The sequence below is a fragment of the Lepisma saccharinum genome, chromosome 14 (assembly GCF_977018435.1).
Source record: "Lepisma saccharinum chromosome 14, izLepSacc3.1, whole genome shotgun sequence".
NCBI lineage: Eukaryota > Metazoa > Arthropoda > Insecta > Zygentoma > Lepismatidae > Lepisma > Lepisma saccharinum.
This window is the reverse complement of record NC_139242.1, coordinates 24,012,318-24,024,947: the sequence shown is the minus strand read 5'-3', so window position 1 is coordinate 24,024,947 and position 12,630 is coordinate 24,012,318. Positions and strand designations below refer to the sequence as shown.

Here is a 12,630-nt window from a genome sequence, read left to right as displayed (position 1 = left end):
AAAGAACGGGTTTCCTCGATTTCTAATGACATCTAATTTCTCAAATAAATATTTCCCATCAATTACTTTTGTAATTAGTATAATTTCAAATGTGAGTTATTGGGTTGGGACTTGTATTGTCCTATCTACGTGCGGGTGTCATTTCATACACGTCATCGCATTACCATTCATACTCATCTTCGCAATTACCCAAAAGTGGAAGAAAAGCGAAGCAAGTCAGTGAGTCAATCTATGAATTATTTATTGGTCCTTTGTTTCAGCCGCCAGAAACCACGTGTCCAAGTCCTTCCCAAACGCGTCCTCGGAATCTGACCTGGCAAGGTACCGCACCTCAATATGGGACAGGCGGGACAGGAAATCTCCATCACTAAGCAACATAGCGTCGGATAGCTATCGGCACAAGGTAAGGCTTTTATGTATAACATTATGTTCATGTAGTTGATTGAATGCTGATTCTATTTCGAGTAGCCAAATATTGTTATCTTTATACAGGGTGGCGCAAATTGTGGCCATTACAAGTTGGCAACCTTGACGGAACGAAGGTGCGCATGCGCAGAAGTCTCCCATGCTTAGGCAGCTGCAAGTCTCGCAATCAGTCTGCTATGGAACGTTCGCCTGTTCAGACACGAATCGTGGCAGTGGAGGCGTTCATCCGAACGGGTTCGATTCAGGAGACGCATCGGGCACTGCACTGAGAAGCATGAGGACGCCAGAGAATCCGCCTCCTTCGACATGGAGACTTCTGTTTCTCCACACTGCTATTAGTTCTCTATTGTCTGACCCATCGTATCATGTTGTGACGCTCTGACACCTGTTGATGGCGACCCTCATTGGACCGTCGTCGCAGTGCATCTCCTGAAAGGAACCCGCTCGGATGAACGAATCCACTGCCACGATTCGTGTTTGTTTGAACAGTCGAACTTCCCATGGGAGACTGATTGCGAGACTTGCAGCTGCCTAAGCATGGGAGACTTCTGCGCATGCGCGCCTCCGTTCCGACAGGGTTGCCAACTGATCTTCGTAGGTACAATATGCGCCACCCTGTATTATATATCTCCTTACTCATACACGCACTGACAGTTGGTTAACCTAAGGTGATCCGAAGTCCATTTTTCTGAGTTTGCAACGATTTTTGTCTGAACGTAAAACGTGACGCCAAAATATATCTATTTGGTGACAATGACTTGTCATAGAAGTATTGCAACAATACACCATCTATACTATTACATATGGCATTGTTGGGTAGAAATTATTTAACATTTCAATGTCAAAAGTGTGCCATAATCCAATTTGTTAAGATATTGGAGTTTCTTTCTTGTTTACCTGGATCTAATGTCCCCATTGAACAAGTGTTTTCGTAGAAAAAAATGCGTCCGTTTATAAAACATGAATGGTTTGTAGACAAGTGATGAGCGCTATTTCAGTACAAATTTTGTTGATTAATACGGTGAACTTTAATCACACGTGCGTAAACTTTTGCAAAATCTTGTATGAAATGAAAGGATGTTCTGAAGAAGATCCAATCATCGGCAAAATATCAATCAATGGCTTCTAATTCTAAAGGACTGCTTGGTTGGAGTGAAGTACATCACATCACAGTATTTATTCAGTGGCGGCAATTGGGTGCCTACACTGGGGCAGGGGCAGTTTACTTACTCTTGTAGACAAGGCTTACCATTAAAAGACTATAATGCGGGAGCAAAACGTGGAGAACTGCCCCACGTCGCCCTCCTAATCGCCGCCACTGTTTTTATTTAATTAGTTCTCAAACACAAGTATTTATGATGAAACAGTTTTTATTACAATGTGTACATTTTGCCGTCCCGTTTTCTTGTTTTAAAAATCTGGTCACATTATGTTAACCTAACAGCCTTTCTAATTACAGTATGTCGGGATTAGCCTAGACATGTAGAAAAGCGACTCAAGAATTCATATTTTGCTGCATGAATACAGGGTGGCTACAGTTGAAATTGCCCTAATCCGAGCCCTCTGGACCCCGTTCAAAGCAACGGATTGCGCTGAAACTTACTGTAGGGGCTATGGAGACCATGGGAAAGCGAATGCTGGCGAAAAAAATATTTCAAATGTTCACCACCAGGTGCAAATGTGGCGCAGAAATCTGGTGCATACTAAACAACATCCCCGAAAATGTTTCGGACGACCGTGGATGACACAGTCTTACGCTTCCAGTCATTCACGTTGACAGGTTGCATATTGAACACGGCTGTACCGACATAAACTCAAATTACTGGTTGTTACTTTAGCGCCACATTTCAGCCTGATGGTAAAAATGTGAACTATTCCAATCATCAGCATTCGCTTCCCCATGATCTCCACGGTATCTGTACCAAGTTTCACCGGAAACCGTTGCTTCGAAGGAAACAGAGGGCTCAGAGTAGGAAAATTTAATTCTAAGCGCCATACTTGTACCTGGTGGTGAAAATTTGAACTATTTATTTCGACAGCATTCGCTTCCACCTAGTCTCCACAAGCTCTATACCAAGTTTAACCACAATCCGTTGCTTCGAATGGGCTCCAGAGGCCGCCTGTATTTTGAGACTTGGAATGTGATATTCTCCTAGATATACTAAACCGATAGTCAATGTTTTTAAACATGTGGGGTTGAAAATCAAATGGGGGTTAGAGCTAACGAACCTCATTAAACAAAACGTAAGGCCACCAAGATAGAAACAATTAAGGTGGGCGATAGAATCCTAGAAAACAAGCAATTTGAAGAGCCAATTAGTAAGGTTTCAAGCTGCTTTCTTAAACGTGCAACAAGTTATCGATTGCCGCCAATCTCTTAAATGGAAGCGTGGAAAATTGGCAAGCCCTTCTCTGTCAGTAATATGAGAGCTAACTTCAGGGCGAAAGCTTTTATTTGCCGTGCCTTCCATTCTAACCTATCACACCCGCTTCGCTTCATGTTAAACCATGGAGCTTTGCAGTTTTCGGTTACGTAGTCATTTTCAAGCCATCTGCAACGACATTTTCATTGGTTGAATGTTGCATTGATGAAAGGTGACAAGTTGTGTTAGTATCTGCCGACCTATATGGCAGATTGGTTAGCAGAGGAGTTCTGGGTTCGAATCCCGCCCTGGGCACGGGTGTTCTTTGTGACTGTCCCCTCATCAATTTCATCACATCATCACTCATTTTCGCGATTAGCCAAAAGTGGCAGAAATGCGAAGTAGAAATATCCTAATTCAACCAATCAATTATGGTAGTATCAGCCCCGACAAAAAACAAGTTCTCGCCATCCAATGTTCTGGGTTCAAGTACTGAGTTGGGGTTTGGTGTTCCTTCGTCAATTTCATGTAATCATCATTCATCTTAATTTTTGCGCTTAACCAAAAATGGAAGAAAAGAGACGTAAAATTAGATAAATGCAATTCCAAGAAAAAAGCAGCTTTCTTGGTGATCTTGTCCCAGGTTCGAATTCTGAGTAACGCATAAATGGTTTGTACGTTTGAACTCTCATCTGATTCATCAATCCATCATTCATCCTCATCGAATTCGAATGTTGGTAATTCATATATCGTTCACTTTTGTTATTCAGATTTGCGTTTCTGCCAGTTTTGACTAATCGCGTTGATGAGTAATTATGAAATTGATGAAGACACAAAGAGTAGAATCATAGCCTGGCTCGGATTCGAATCCAGGACCCTTGTCTTGCTAACCACTCAGCCACGGAGGTCGACAATTCGCAAAACTACCTAAGATTTATCACGTTTTATTTCCTTCATCCACAATTGAATGTCATTGTTGTCATGTTCAGAGAGGATATCCAAAAAATATACATAAGTGTAGAGTAAAATTTATAGAGAATATAGCAGCGATAAAATATGGAATTCTTGGTTGAAGGCTCTGATAAGACTTGCTCTTTAATATACTTATTTTTCATTTTGTTTCCCTAAGCAGAGAACAAGTACCTTAAGAAGAAAGTTTCCTACCTTATATCCTTGCAGAGGGAATACAGAAACACCAACTTCAGTTGCGTTTAATGTAAATTGCCTATACATTAGCTTTATTTGTAAAACAATATATGTGTTATTTTTATAATTACGTGTTAAATTCGTAAGTTATTGCAAATTGTTAATGCGATATCGTCCTTTTGCAGTTCTCAATTCAGGACAATGGTTCGGCGAAATTTTTCCAAGGTGCTCTTCACACTCCGAAGATGGGAGAAAAAGTGGCTCAGGTGAGTTAAATCCTTCTCATTGTGCTAATATTAATATCTAATACAGGGCGTTTCCTTGAACTTGGATCAAACGGGTGGGTGGAGACTGAACCAAGTGCCAATATGATATAAGGAAACCCGTCCGGAAACGCTTCGTTAAAAAGATATAAGCCGAAACTTGTTGGGGCTGCTTATGACAGTGGAATAAGACAGCTGAAAGATGCGGCTTTTAGATGTAATACGGACATTCAGGGTGCGCTGCCTGGCAGTAACGGCTGACGATTGGGTGCCAATTCGAGGGACACCCCTTGCATCCTCTCCTGGCAAGAATCCTTGCTGCTTGTGTTATCGTCAGGGATGTTAGAGCGGATGCGAAAGAGCGTCTTGCATCGCTTTCGTGCTTACATCGACTCTGTAGGCCGCCATTTTGAAAACGTACTGTAACGTTTTTGTTGTAGAGTGCTACGATACACTTAAGTAACGTCCGTATCAAATCTACAAGCCGTATCGTTCAGTTGTCTTATTCCACTGTCATAGGCAGCCCAAACTTGTTTGGCCGTATAACTTTTTAATGACACGGGGTTTTTGTCTCATATTGGAACTTGGGGCCGTTTCCTTCCACCCTGCCAATTTGATTCAAGGTCACGGAAACACCCTGTATATGTATAATCATCTTCTCTGCCTTAATAAGCAGGAACGCTTTCTGCAACATCCAGGAAGTGTTCAAAGGAGGCAAACCTAAACCGTAATTTAGTTAGTGCAAAATTACATTTTATTTCATTCAACTTTTCAGAGCAAATACTTATTCAGACCTGCTTAATCATGATCTGCTCCTAGATTTTTTTTTGGGTAACACTTTACTATAGGGATGACGGATTTCTTACTTTTTACAGGAGAAAGTTCTTACGCAAATCATTTTCTGTAGCGTTGTGGAAGTTCGTGAATGTGCTTTTGATCCATTTTAATGCGAATGCATGTTGTTTTCTGCGAAAATCTCTGTCCGACACGCTGTTTCTGCTGCCGCCATTTGCTTTCTGCACGAGAGCACAATGTTCCGTGTGTTAGATGACGTAAACCCCGTAGTCAGTGTTTCAAACTCGCCGTGTTTTCACTATAACATGACGTATGAGTATGTTTAATTTTTTTTTTTTTTTAACTGTGCTTGCCTAACCTAACTTAACCTTACGGAAAATGGTTTGTGGGGCTAACGTGAATGGTTTTTGGGGCTAACGTCAATGGTTTGTGAGGCTAACGTCAATGGTTTGCGAGGTATTAGCATAATTTCAAATCCTAACACGAAAGTAGTTATTTTACGGTGAACAAGGTTGCAACACTGCATACATCGACAAAACACACTCACAACGCGCGATGAACCAGTACTTTATCGCCATAATGTGTGTTACAGAATCGAAATAACGAGTATCAGTAAGTACTCGTAAATGTAAGAAATATACATTATTTTCGTTAGAAATTCATTATTTCACCTAAAGAAATGTTCCGCATTCCAGAATAGTACGTTAGCAATGTAAAGAAGTGCGAAATGAATGATTTATAGGTGTCACCCCTATAGTAAAGTAGTATCCTTTTTTGTAAAATAAAAAAATCAAACAAAAGTTTCAAACGTTGCAAATGGTTGATTTTTATGTACTCAGCTTTGACTGATTATACATTACTTATTATTAAGGAACTGAATAAAGTTGTAATTATTTATTTCTATTGCGTTTCAGGTAAGGAATCGTCATTTGATTTCATTTTCTCATGAACTTCCTAATGTAAGTACCTCCATCTATCGTGTGCTTGTAATTTACTTTACAGGGAACTATTTTCTGCTGCGTCAAGGTGACTGAAACTTGGAAAGAAGTCGCTGTAATATACGATGCGTTTATTTTGGTTCAGTGCCGAGCTAGTGCGTGACCGCAGAACGGCGAGGAATGTCGCAGATGCCGGCATTTTCGTCACGTAACGTCCCGCTTATTTTTACGAACATATCTTTAACATGCTGACAATTATATTTATATATATTGCATAACGAGTACTAACCTGTACAGCATGTACTGCTTCACCCCGCCCACTCGCTTTCTCCCGGTATGCGCGGCCTTGCTCCAGAGATTCCCGGGATAGAGTATGAGAGACTTAGAGTAAATCTTGAACAAACTTCTGTAATCTTACCAACCAGTACGGAAACGAGTAAGCGAGAAATCACAGAATATTCTATGTAGTATTTCCATCTGATGCTTTGCTATGAGTTGACCAGTATACCTTTTCTGTTCAAAGATGTCAGCAGCGTGCACTATTATCATATTCTGAAAAATGTTTTGAAAGGAATATTTTGCTTAGTTCTGAGTTTCCAGGGATCGGAGAAAGAATAGTTTTGGTTAACATGTTAATGAAAATTCGCAATAACAAAGTTGAACCAAACGAAAGTAAATGTTTTATTCTGATATCTACGCTCTTTGATGCTTCTTACATAAATAGATTTGAGATTTTTTTTTCAATATGGCAGAGGGAGAAGTGTAGACATATAATACAGGGTGATCCGTTTGAGATGTCAGAAAAGTAAACCGTTATATACAAGAGGTTAATGTACGTATCTTCGAGCAGCTTGGTGTAATATAAGCACAAAGGATGTAAGTTTCGAATGAGTGGAGGTTTACAGACTTCAGCAACATGGCGGCGCTAATGTGCATGGTAAGAAAGGTGGTAATCACGGCACAACAGCGCACACAGTATGTCGTATGGTATGCGACATTTTCGAGTATTCCATGCATGCTATTGCCGCCTCGCAGCTGAAGACTTTAAACCTCCACTCACTTTAAACTTACATCCTTTCTGCTTATATTACAACAGGCTGCTCACAGAAATCTACATTAACCTCTTGTAGATAACGGTTTATTTTTCTGACGTCTCAAACGGATCACCCTGTATATTATGCAATTTCTGTAAGCCATTGAGGTTTAATACCCTCAAGGTCAGGAATACTACAAACGATATTCAGTAAGTTGCACGCATTGCAATAAGAAATAGTCCATATTTACATGAACTCTCAAGATTCGTGTCAAAAGATTATGCTAATATGCTTATCAGGTAGAGCATCAAAATCTCTAGATGTCAATAATATATCTGAACAATTCATAGAACGCAGACGCCCCACTGTAATATTGTATGCCTGAGAGTTAAATATGTTCCTTGTTGAGCAATAAAAGTGGAAAGAAAAAGTTGGTTTTAAGTCCACTTTATGCACAAATAGGCTAATCGGGACTGGACCTACATTATAAATTGGGATCCGAACCACTATGGGTCTCCACCGAGTAGCGAACCCGGGACCCCTTCATTACAAGGCAACGATGTTACCAATACACCACCAGGAAAGCCTGGAAAGAAACAAGCGCGTGAATTAAGATGGGATATTTCGTTTGTGTAGAAATGAAGGCATCATCAGGTGTAAAGTTTCATAAATCTCTCCATTGTTGCTAAGAAACTTGTTGATGTTCGCATTCGTCATGAAGATCTGAATTAAGCATTGCGAATCATCTCAAGTTGTGGTACGCCGTGGCGGTGATTAGGGGGAGGGGGGCAGATGGACCCCACTTTTTGCCCCGCACTATGGCCTCTTAATAGCCTTGTCTAGCTCGTTGCTCTTTTTGACACTAGGTGTAGAGCAGGTGTATCCCGGTGTCAGGCTGGTGCAAGGAAATGACGTTCAACCAAGTAGACGGATAATGTTAAACATGTCTACCAAGAGAAAGTAAACTGTCCTTGCCCCTTCCCTTTTGGCTTGCAATCGCCGCCACTGGTGATACGCGTCGTGAGGTTAGCTTACATCCACTTCCGTTCGCTCGTTTTCAGAAGGACGGTGTAGAGGTTCCACTAAGTTTTTTTTTCCTTTTAGTAAAAAATTATGATCGTCACGACAATTTCGCCACATGCTGACCTTTTTGAACATTTATTCTTGTTATTTTACATCTCTCTTCTTCCGATTTTCGTTAATCGCGACGATGAATATGAGTGATGAATAGAGCCCGGAAGTTTGGCAAAATGCCTCTTTTTATCTACTGCATATATTGATAAAATTTTTCCGGATATACGTTTTTTATGTTGTTTCGAATGTTTTAGAAGCCTTTTCATTTTGCTTATTTTGCCTATTTGGGACCCCACTGCCTATTTTTTAATTATAATGCCTTTTTTGCCTATTTCAATGAAATTGGACCATTTTTTTAAAAAAAGTGTAAGTATATATTATTTTTTCCCAAAAAACGTTGTTGGCATTTATTTTTCTTCCGTTTATTATGTGAATAATTTTCGCCTTATTTAAGTAATATTGAACTCACCCATGTTTCAACATTGCTGAAGGAGAAAAGTGTGAGAAAAAAGTATTTCATGCTGAGTTAGGATATTGCCTTTCGGTTAACATTTCCTTGTGCATGATTGACTGCTGAAAACCTGTTGCAGAACATCTGCACAATTACGTCATCGTCCAGCGTACGTGTCAGGACGTTATTGATAAGAAACAGCACTAATGCCCAAGGGCCTTTACATAAATTCCAAAATCAAGTTCTCTATCTTTAGTTTAGTTCTGCACTTTGGAGGGAAAGGATCGGGTAGTTGTCATTATGCCGAAATTTAGTGTACCATTAAGTGGTAAGTTACATGGTTACGTGCGTGAATTTGGTGAAAATTGAAATGCTCTTCCCAATGTAGATTTTAACATTTTGCAAGAAATTATAGATAAAAGTAAGCGACTTCCAAATGTGCCTTTTTTTCGGTTTATTTTGCCTTTTTTCATTTTTAGTGACTATTTTCCACATTATAAATGCCTTTTTGCCTACCTATTTTAACGAAAATAAATGCCTGAACTTCCGGGCTCTAGTGATGAATATATTAAATTGACGCAAGACTAGGATTCGAATCCAGAAACTAAGAGGGCGAGATCAGTGCAGGATCTACAAATCTTGCCCCCCCCCCCCCGCAAGATATTACCAAAGACTCCCTCTACCTACCTACCTACCTCTACACACACGCAACACACACTTTCTCACGCATAATGTATGGGTGTGTAATTATTGCCCTCATGTTGACAAAGTCACATATAAGGGCCTAGAGGGTGATTCAAAAGTCCTTTAACATCCCCTATAAAAACAAAAGGAGTTAGGTTGGGTACAATTGGTCATGATAGAAACAGGTTAGGCTTAGAGGGAACCACATTAGTGTGTTCCATGCGAAAGTCCAACATATTGGTGGCCGCCATAATGAATTCAACTCATTTATTTTAAAAGGAAATGTATTGATGTGATGTATAGGTATATGACACTGTTTTCTCACACCTGGAAAATGATACATTTGTTACAATCATGCAGACTTTTCCCTGCATTTCTCGTGAAATTCTAGCCTGGCTTGATTCTAGTCTGACTGCCACGCGGGAAACCCAGGGTGGGTGATCAAAGGTCGGAATAAAGAGGCTCTAGGGCCCACCCATCCTCAAATCAAATGGTATCCGGATGGGGGGATAAAGAAGGCCGCAGCGTGGTGCTGATCACATCACCTCCTAAATGTCCCTCCATTGTAAGGTGCCATGCACAGGATACTTTACCTTTACCTGTATATATTGTATTTGTTTCTGTACCCCTGAGTAACTACGTTTATTTTTTACATACACATATACGAACCCTCTACTATGTCAATGGCTGAGGGCCATCTAAAGGCTTACTTGTCTCCGCCCCCGCACTGCGGTGTTTTGCGGGTTCTAGATCCGCCACTGGGCGAGATCGAAAGTCAACCCCTTAACACGTTTTACCAATGCACCGGCTCTGTCTTTACCGGTTCATGAAGGGGCTTTCCAGGATTCAGAATATTATCCCAGCTTATGAAGTCTGTTCGAACTTAATCGATTTCACGACGGAGCTTATGACTACACTACATCACTATTCAAAATCTGATTGCAAATACGGTAACAAAATATTGAAATACACACTTTTGCACCACGATGGGTCGGTTCACCTTGCAGAATTCAATCACAGAATACGCAATTTCTGCCATTTATACTGAAACGGAATTAGATGCAATGAAACTTGAATAGTTTTCCTTTCTATTCTTACGTAAGAAGCAAGTTATTACATTGTAATCAGTTAAAAAGCAATGGCGCTGTGAAAGTTTCAAGATCTTTTTGGATGACCCTGTATACTTTTGAACCAATTTTGAGTTTCATTCAAATTATGTTAAAATATCCAATATATCTGGAACGACTGAGCTCAATTTGAAGCATCTGAATGTTTTGTTTTCCTTGTTTCATTTCATGACACTCCAAATCATTTATTTCACTTCGTTACTACAAACGATAAAGTAACAAGTGCGCAGGCGCAGAAGTAATCAAGGGGCAACGTGTGTTTTTTCCAGTGTCTCAATACGTTTTTTATTACGATAGCTCAAAGCCAAGATCGTTATTTCTGCCGACAAGTCGCTTGCAGGGTTGTTATGGATAACTCTGGTTGTCATGGAAATGTACCTCCGCACTCAGGGTACGCGAAACGAATTTATTTTCCCGAGCTTATTCAGAGGCACTCGCAAGTAACTGATAAGTTACGTCTCAATTTCGTAATATTCTCTTTAACTGAAATAATATCCGAAGTGGTTCCCTTCATCACAGCACTGAACTGTCGCATTTATACAGGGTAATCGTAAAAAATTACATGGTTTTTAATATATTTAAACTCTTTCTAGAATGAATCTTGCTAGAGTTGACGAGCTGCATCTTTGCGGGTGACTTTGGCTACTCTGCCCAAAGAGAGAGAGAGAGAAAAAGAGAGAGAGAGAGAGAGAGAGAGAGAGAAAGAGAGAGAGATGTTTCTGTAGTTGCCACCTACTCGCCGATTGATTGGTTGACAACGATGACAGAGCCCAATGAGAATGACGCGCAGTGGCTAAGTTCCTCCTTCTGCTACTGTGCAGCCGGCCTTGGTCAGGTTTCATCCTCAAAGTTACAGCTCATCAATTCTAGTTTACACCACTACCGGCTCTCCGATTGTGACTAACATGACGTAAAGCCTAATATCCTCAAAGGTCCAGTAATGATGTATTATTTTATTGCTGAATGATGCAAAGTTGTCTGACCCAGTGACGGCGCCACAAAAATGCTAAAATTAAATGCATCATAGTCCATTTGATGCACTATTTTTTTTTTTTTTTGCATTTGCCATGACTCAGGTTTACAGTTTGATGTATTTTTGCATTTCATTTGTAAAGGTAACGCCAAAGGAGTATTTCTTTCCATGTCGAGATGTACCGGTAATTTAATGCATCAGTTGATGAATTATTTTGATCCATTTTCCTGCATCTTTCACGATGATGCACTTTAACATTTAGTCTGAGACTTTATGTATTTTTTGTTTCGGATGATGCATTTACTTTTCCTTGTATATGGGGCAGTTACATTTAGTAGACACTTAAATACTACATAAAATGCAAAATGGTCTGAAACGCAATTTATTTTACTTTTTAAGGGTGGTCGACCTCATTGGGGTGGTCGCCACATTTAACCCCTCTGACGCCCCCATTGGTAGTAAGGAGAAGCTGCGAGATTGTAGTAGTCTTCTAGTTTGTGTACGGTTTCCTTATGGGCTTTTATTTACTCTATTGTTCTTTGGGCTAATTTCGTGTTAATTTTTTTAAAGTCTTCAACTTGAAATTCAACTTTCCGTTGTAAATTTTACCTCTCAAAGTGATCATATTGGCGCCTTGATTTTTGTGCAGAGAGAGGGTTTCGCTCGAGCACCAAATAGTTCGCACGGACGAGGCTAGATAGCGTACGGAATCGAGAGCATCTTCGCTCTAGCGAATCACGCTCGAGCAGGCAAAACGACCGGCATACGCTCGAAGCCCAGTAGTTCACGTATAACCGTCATTTGTCAAATGGAGTTTGGTCTATCTTACCAATGCAGTGACTCATGAAAATGAAACAGATGATTGTGGGCTGAAACTGCCAGGAAGGATATTTTACATACAGGGTGACTGGTAATTAGATGTATTCCCTGAAAGGAGTTAAAGTAGAGACAATTTGCAATAAATTTGACCATATGATACCCCGTCCGAAAATTAGTAGTATTCGAGATAATCGAATTTCAATTGTTTTTTTTAAAAAAATGACAATTTTCCACATAAAAAGATGAATTGAGAAAAACCTGATCATTTTATGGAACTTATTTCAGCGTTTTCTGATAGCTAACAAATAAGTGGTTCGTTGAAAAAAAAAGTTTCCCCCAAATAACAATCACATCTAAGTAACGGGTGGGTCTAAACTTACAAGTGATGATAAAAAATTGCACTCTTAGTTTACTTGGCAACGTATTAATAACAAAAGTGGCGACACGAAGCGTACAAATTACTTAAATTACTTCCTTGTGACATCTGCTATCCAACCAGGTACAAATGTTGCTGACATTCACATTTGTGTACAGGAA

The 12,630-nt window shown here is 40.0% G+C and overlaps 1 protein-coding gene across 10 annotated transcripts in view; it reads left to right on the top strand.

Moving 5' to 3' along the window:
• Positions 1-12,630, top strand: part of LOC145998727 (voltage-gated inwardly rectifying potassium channel KCNH6-like) — a 1,156,077-nt gene that overhangs the window by 485,591 nt on the left and 657,856 nt on the right. For all 10 annotated transcript variants that reach the window (XM_083135244.1, XM_083135252.1, XM_083135248.1 and 7 more), the window contains 2 exons: positions 261-403; positions 4,121-4,201. In XM_083135244.1, the coding sequence (XP_082991370.1) occupies positions 261-403; positions 4,121-4,201 (224 nt within the window). The remainder of the gene's footprint in view (positions 1-260; positions 404-4,120; positions 4,202-12,630) is intronic.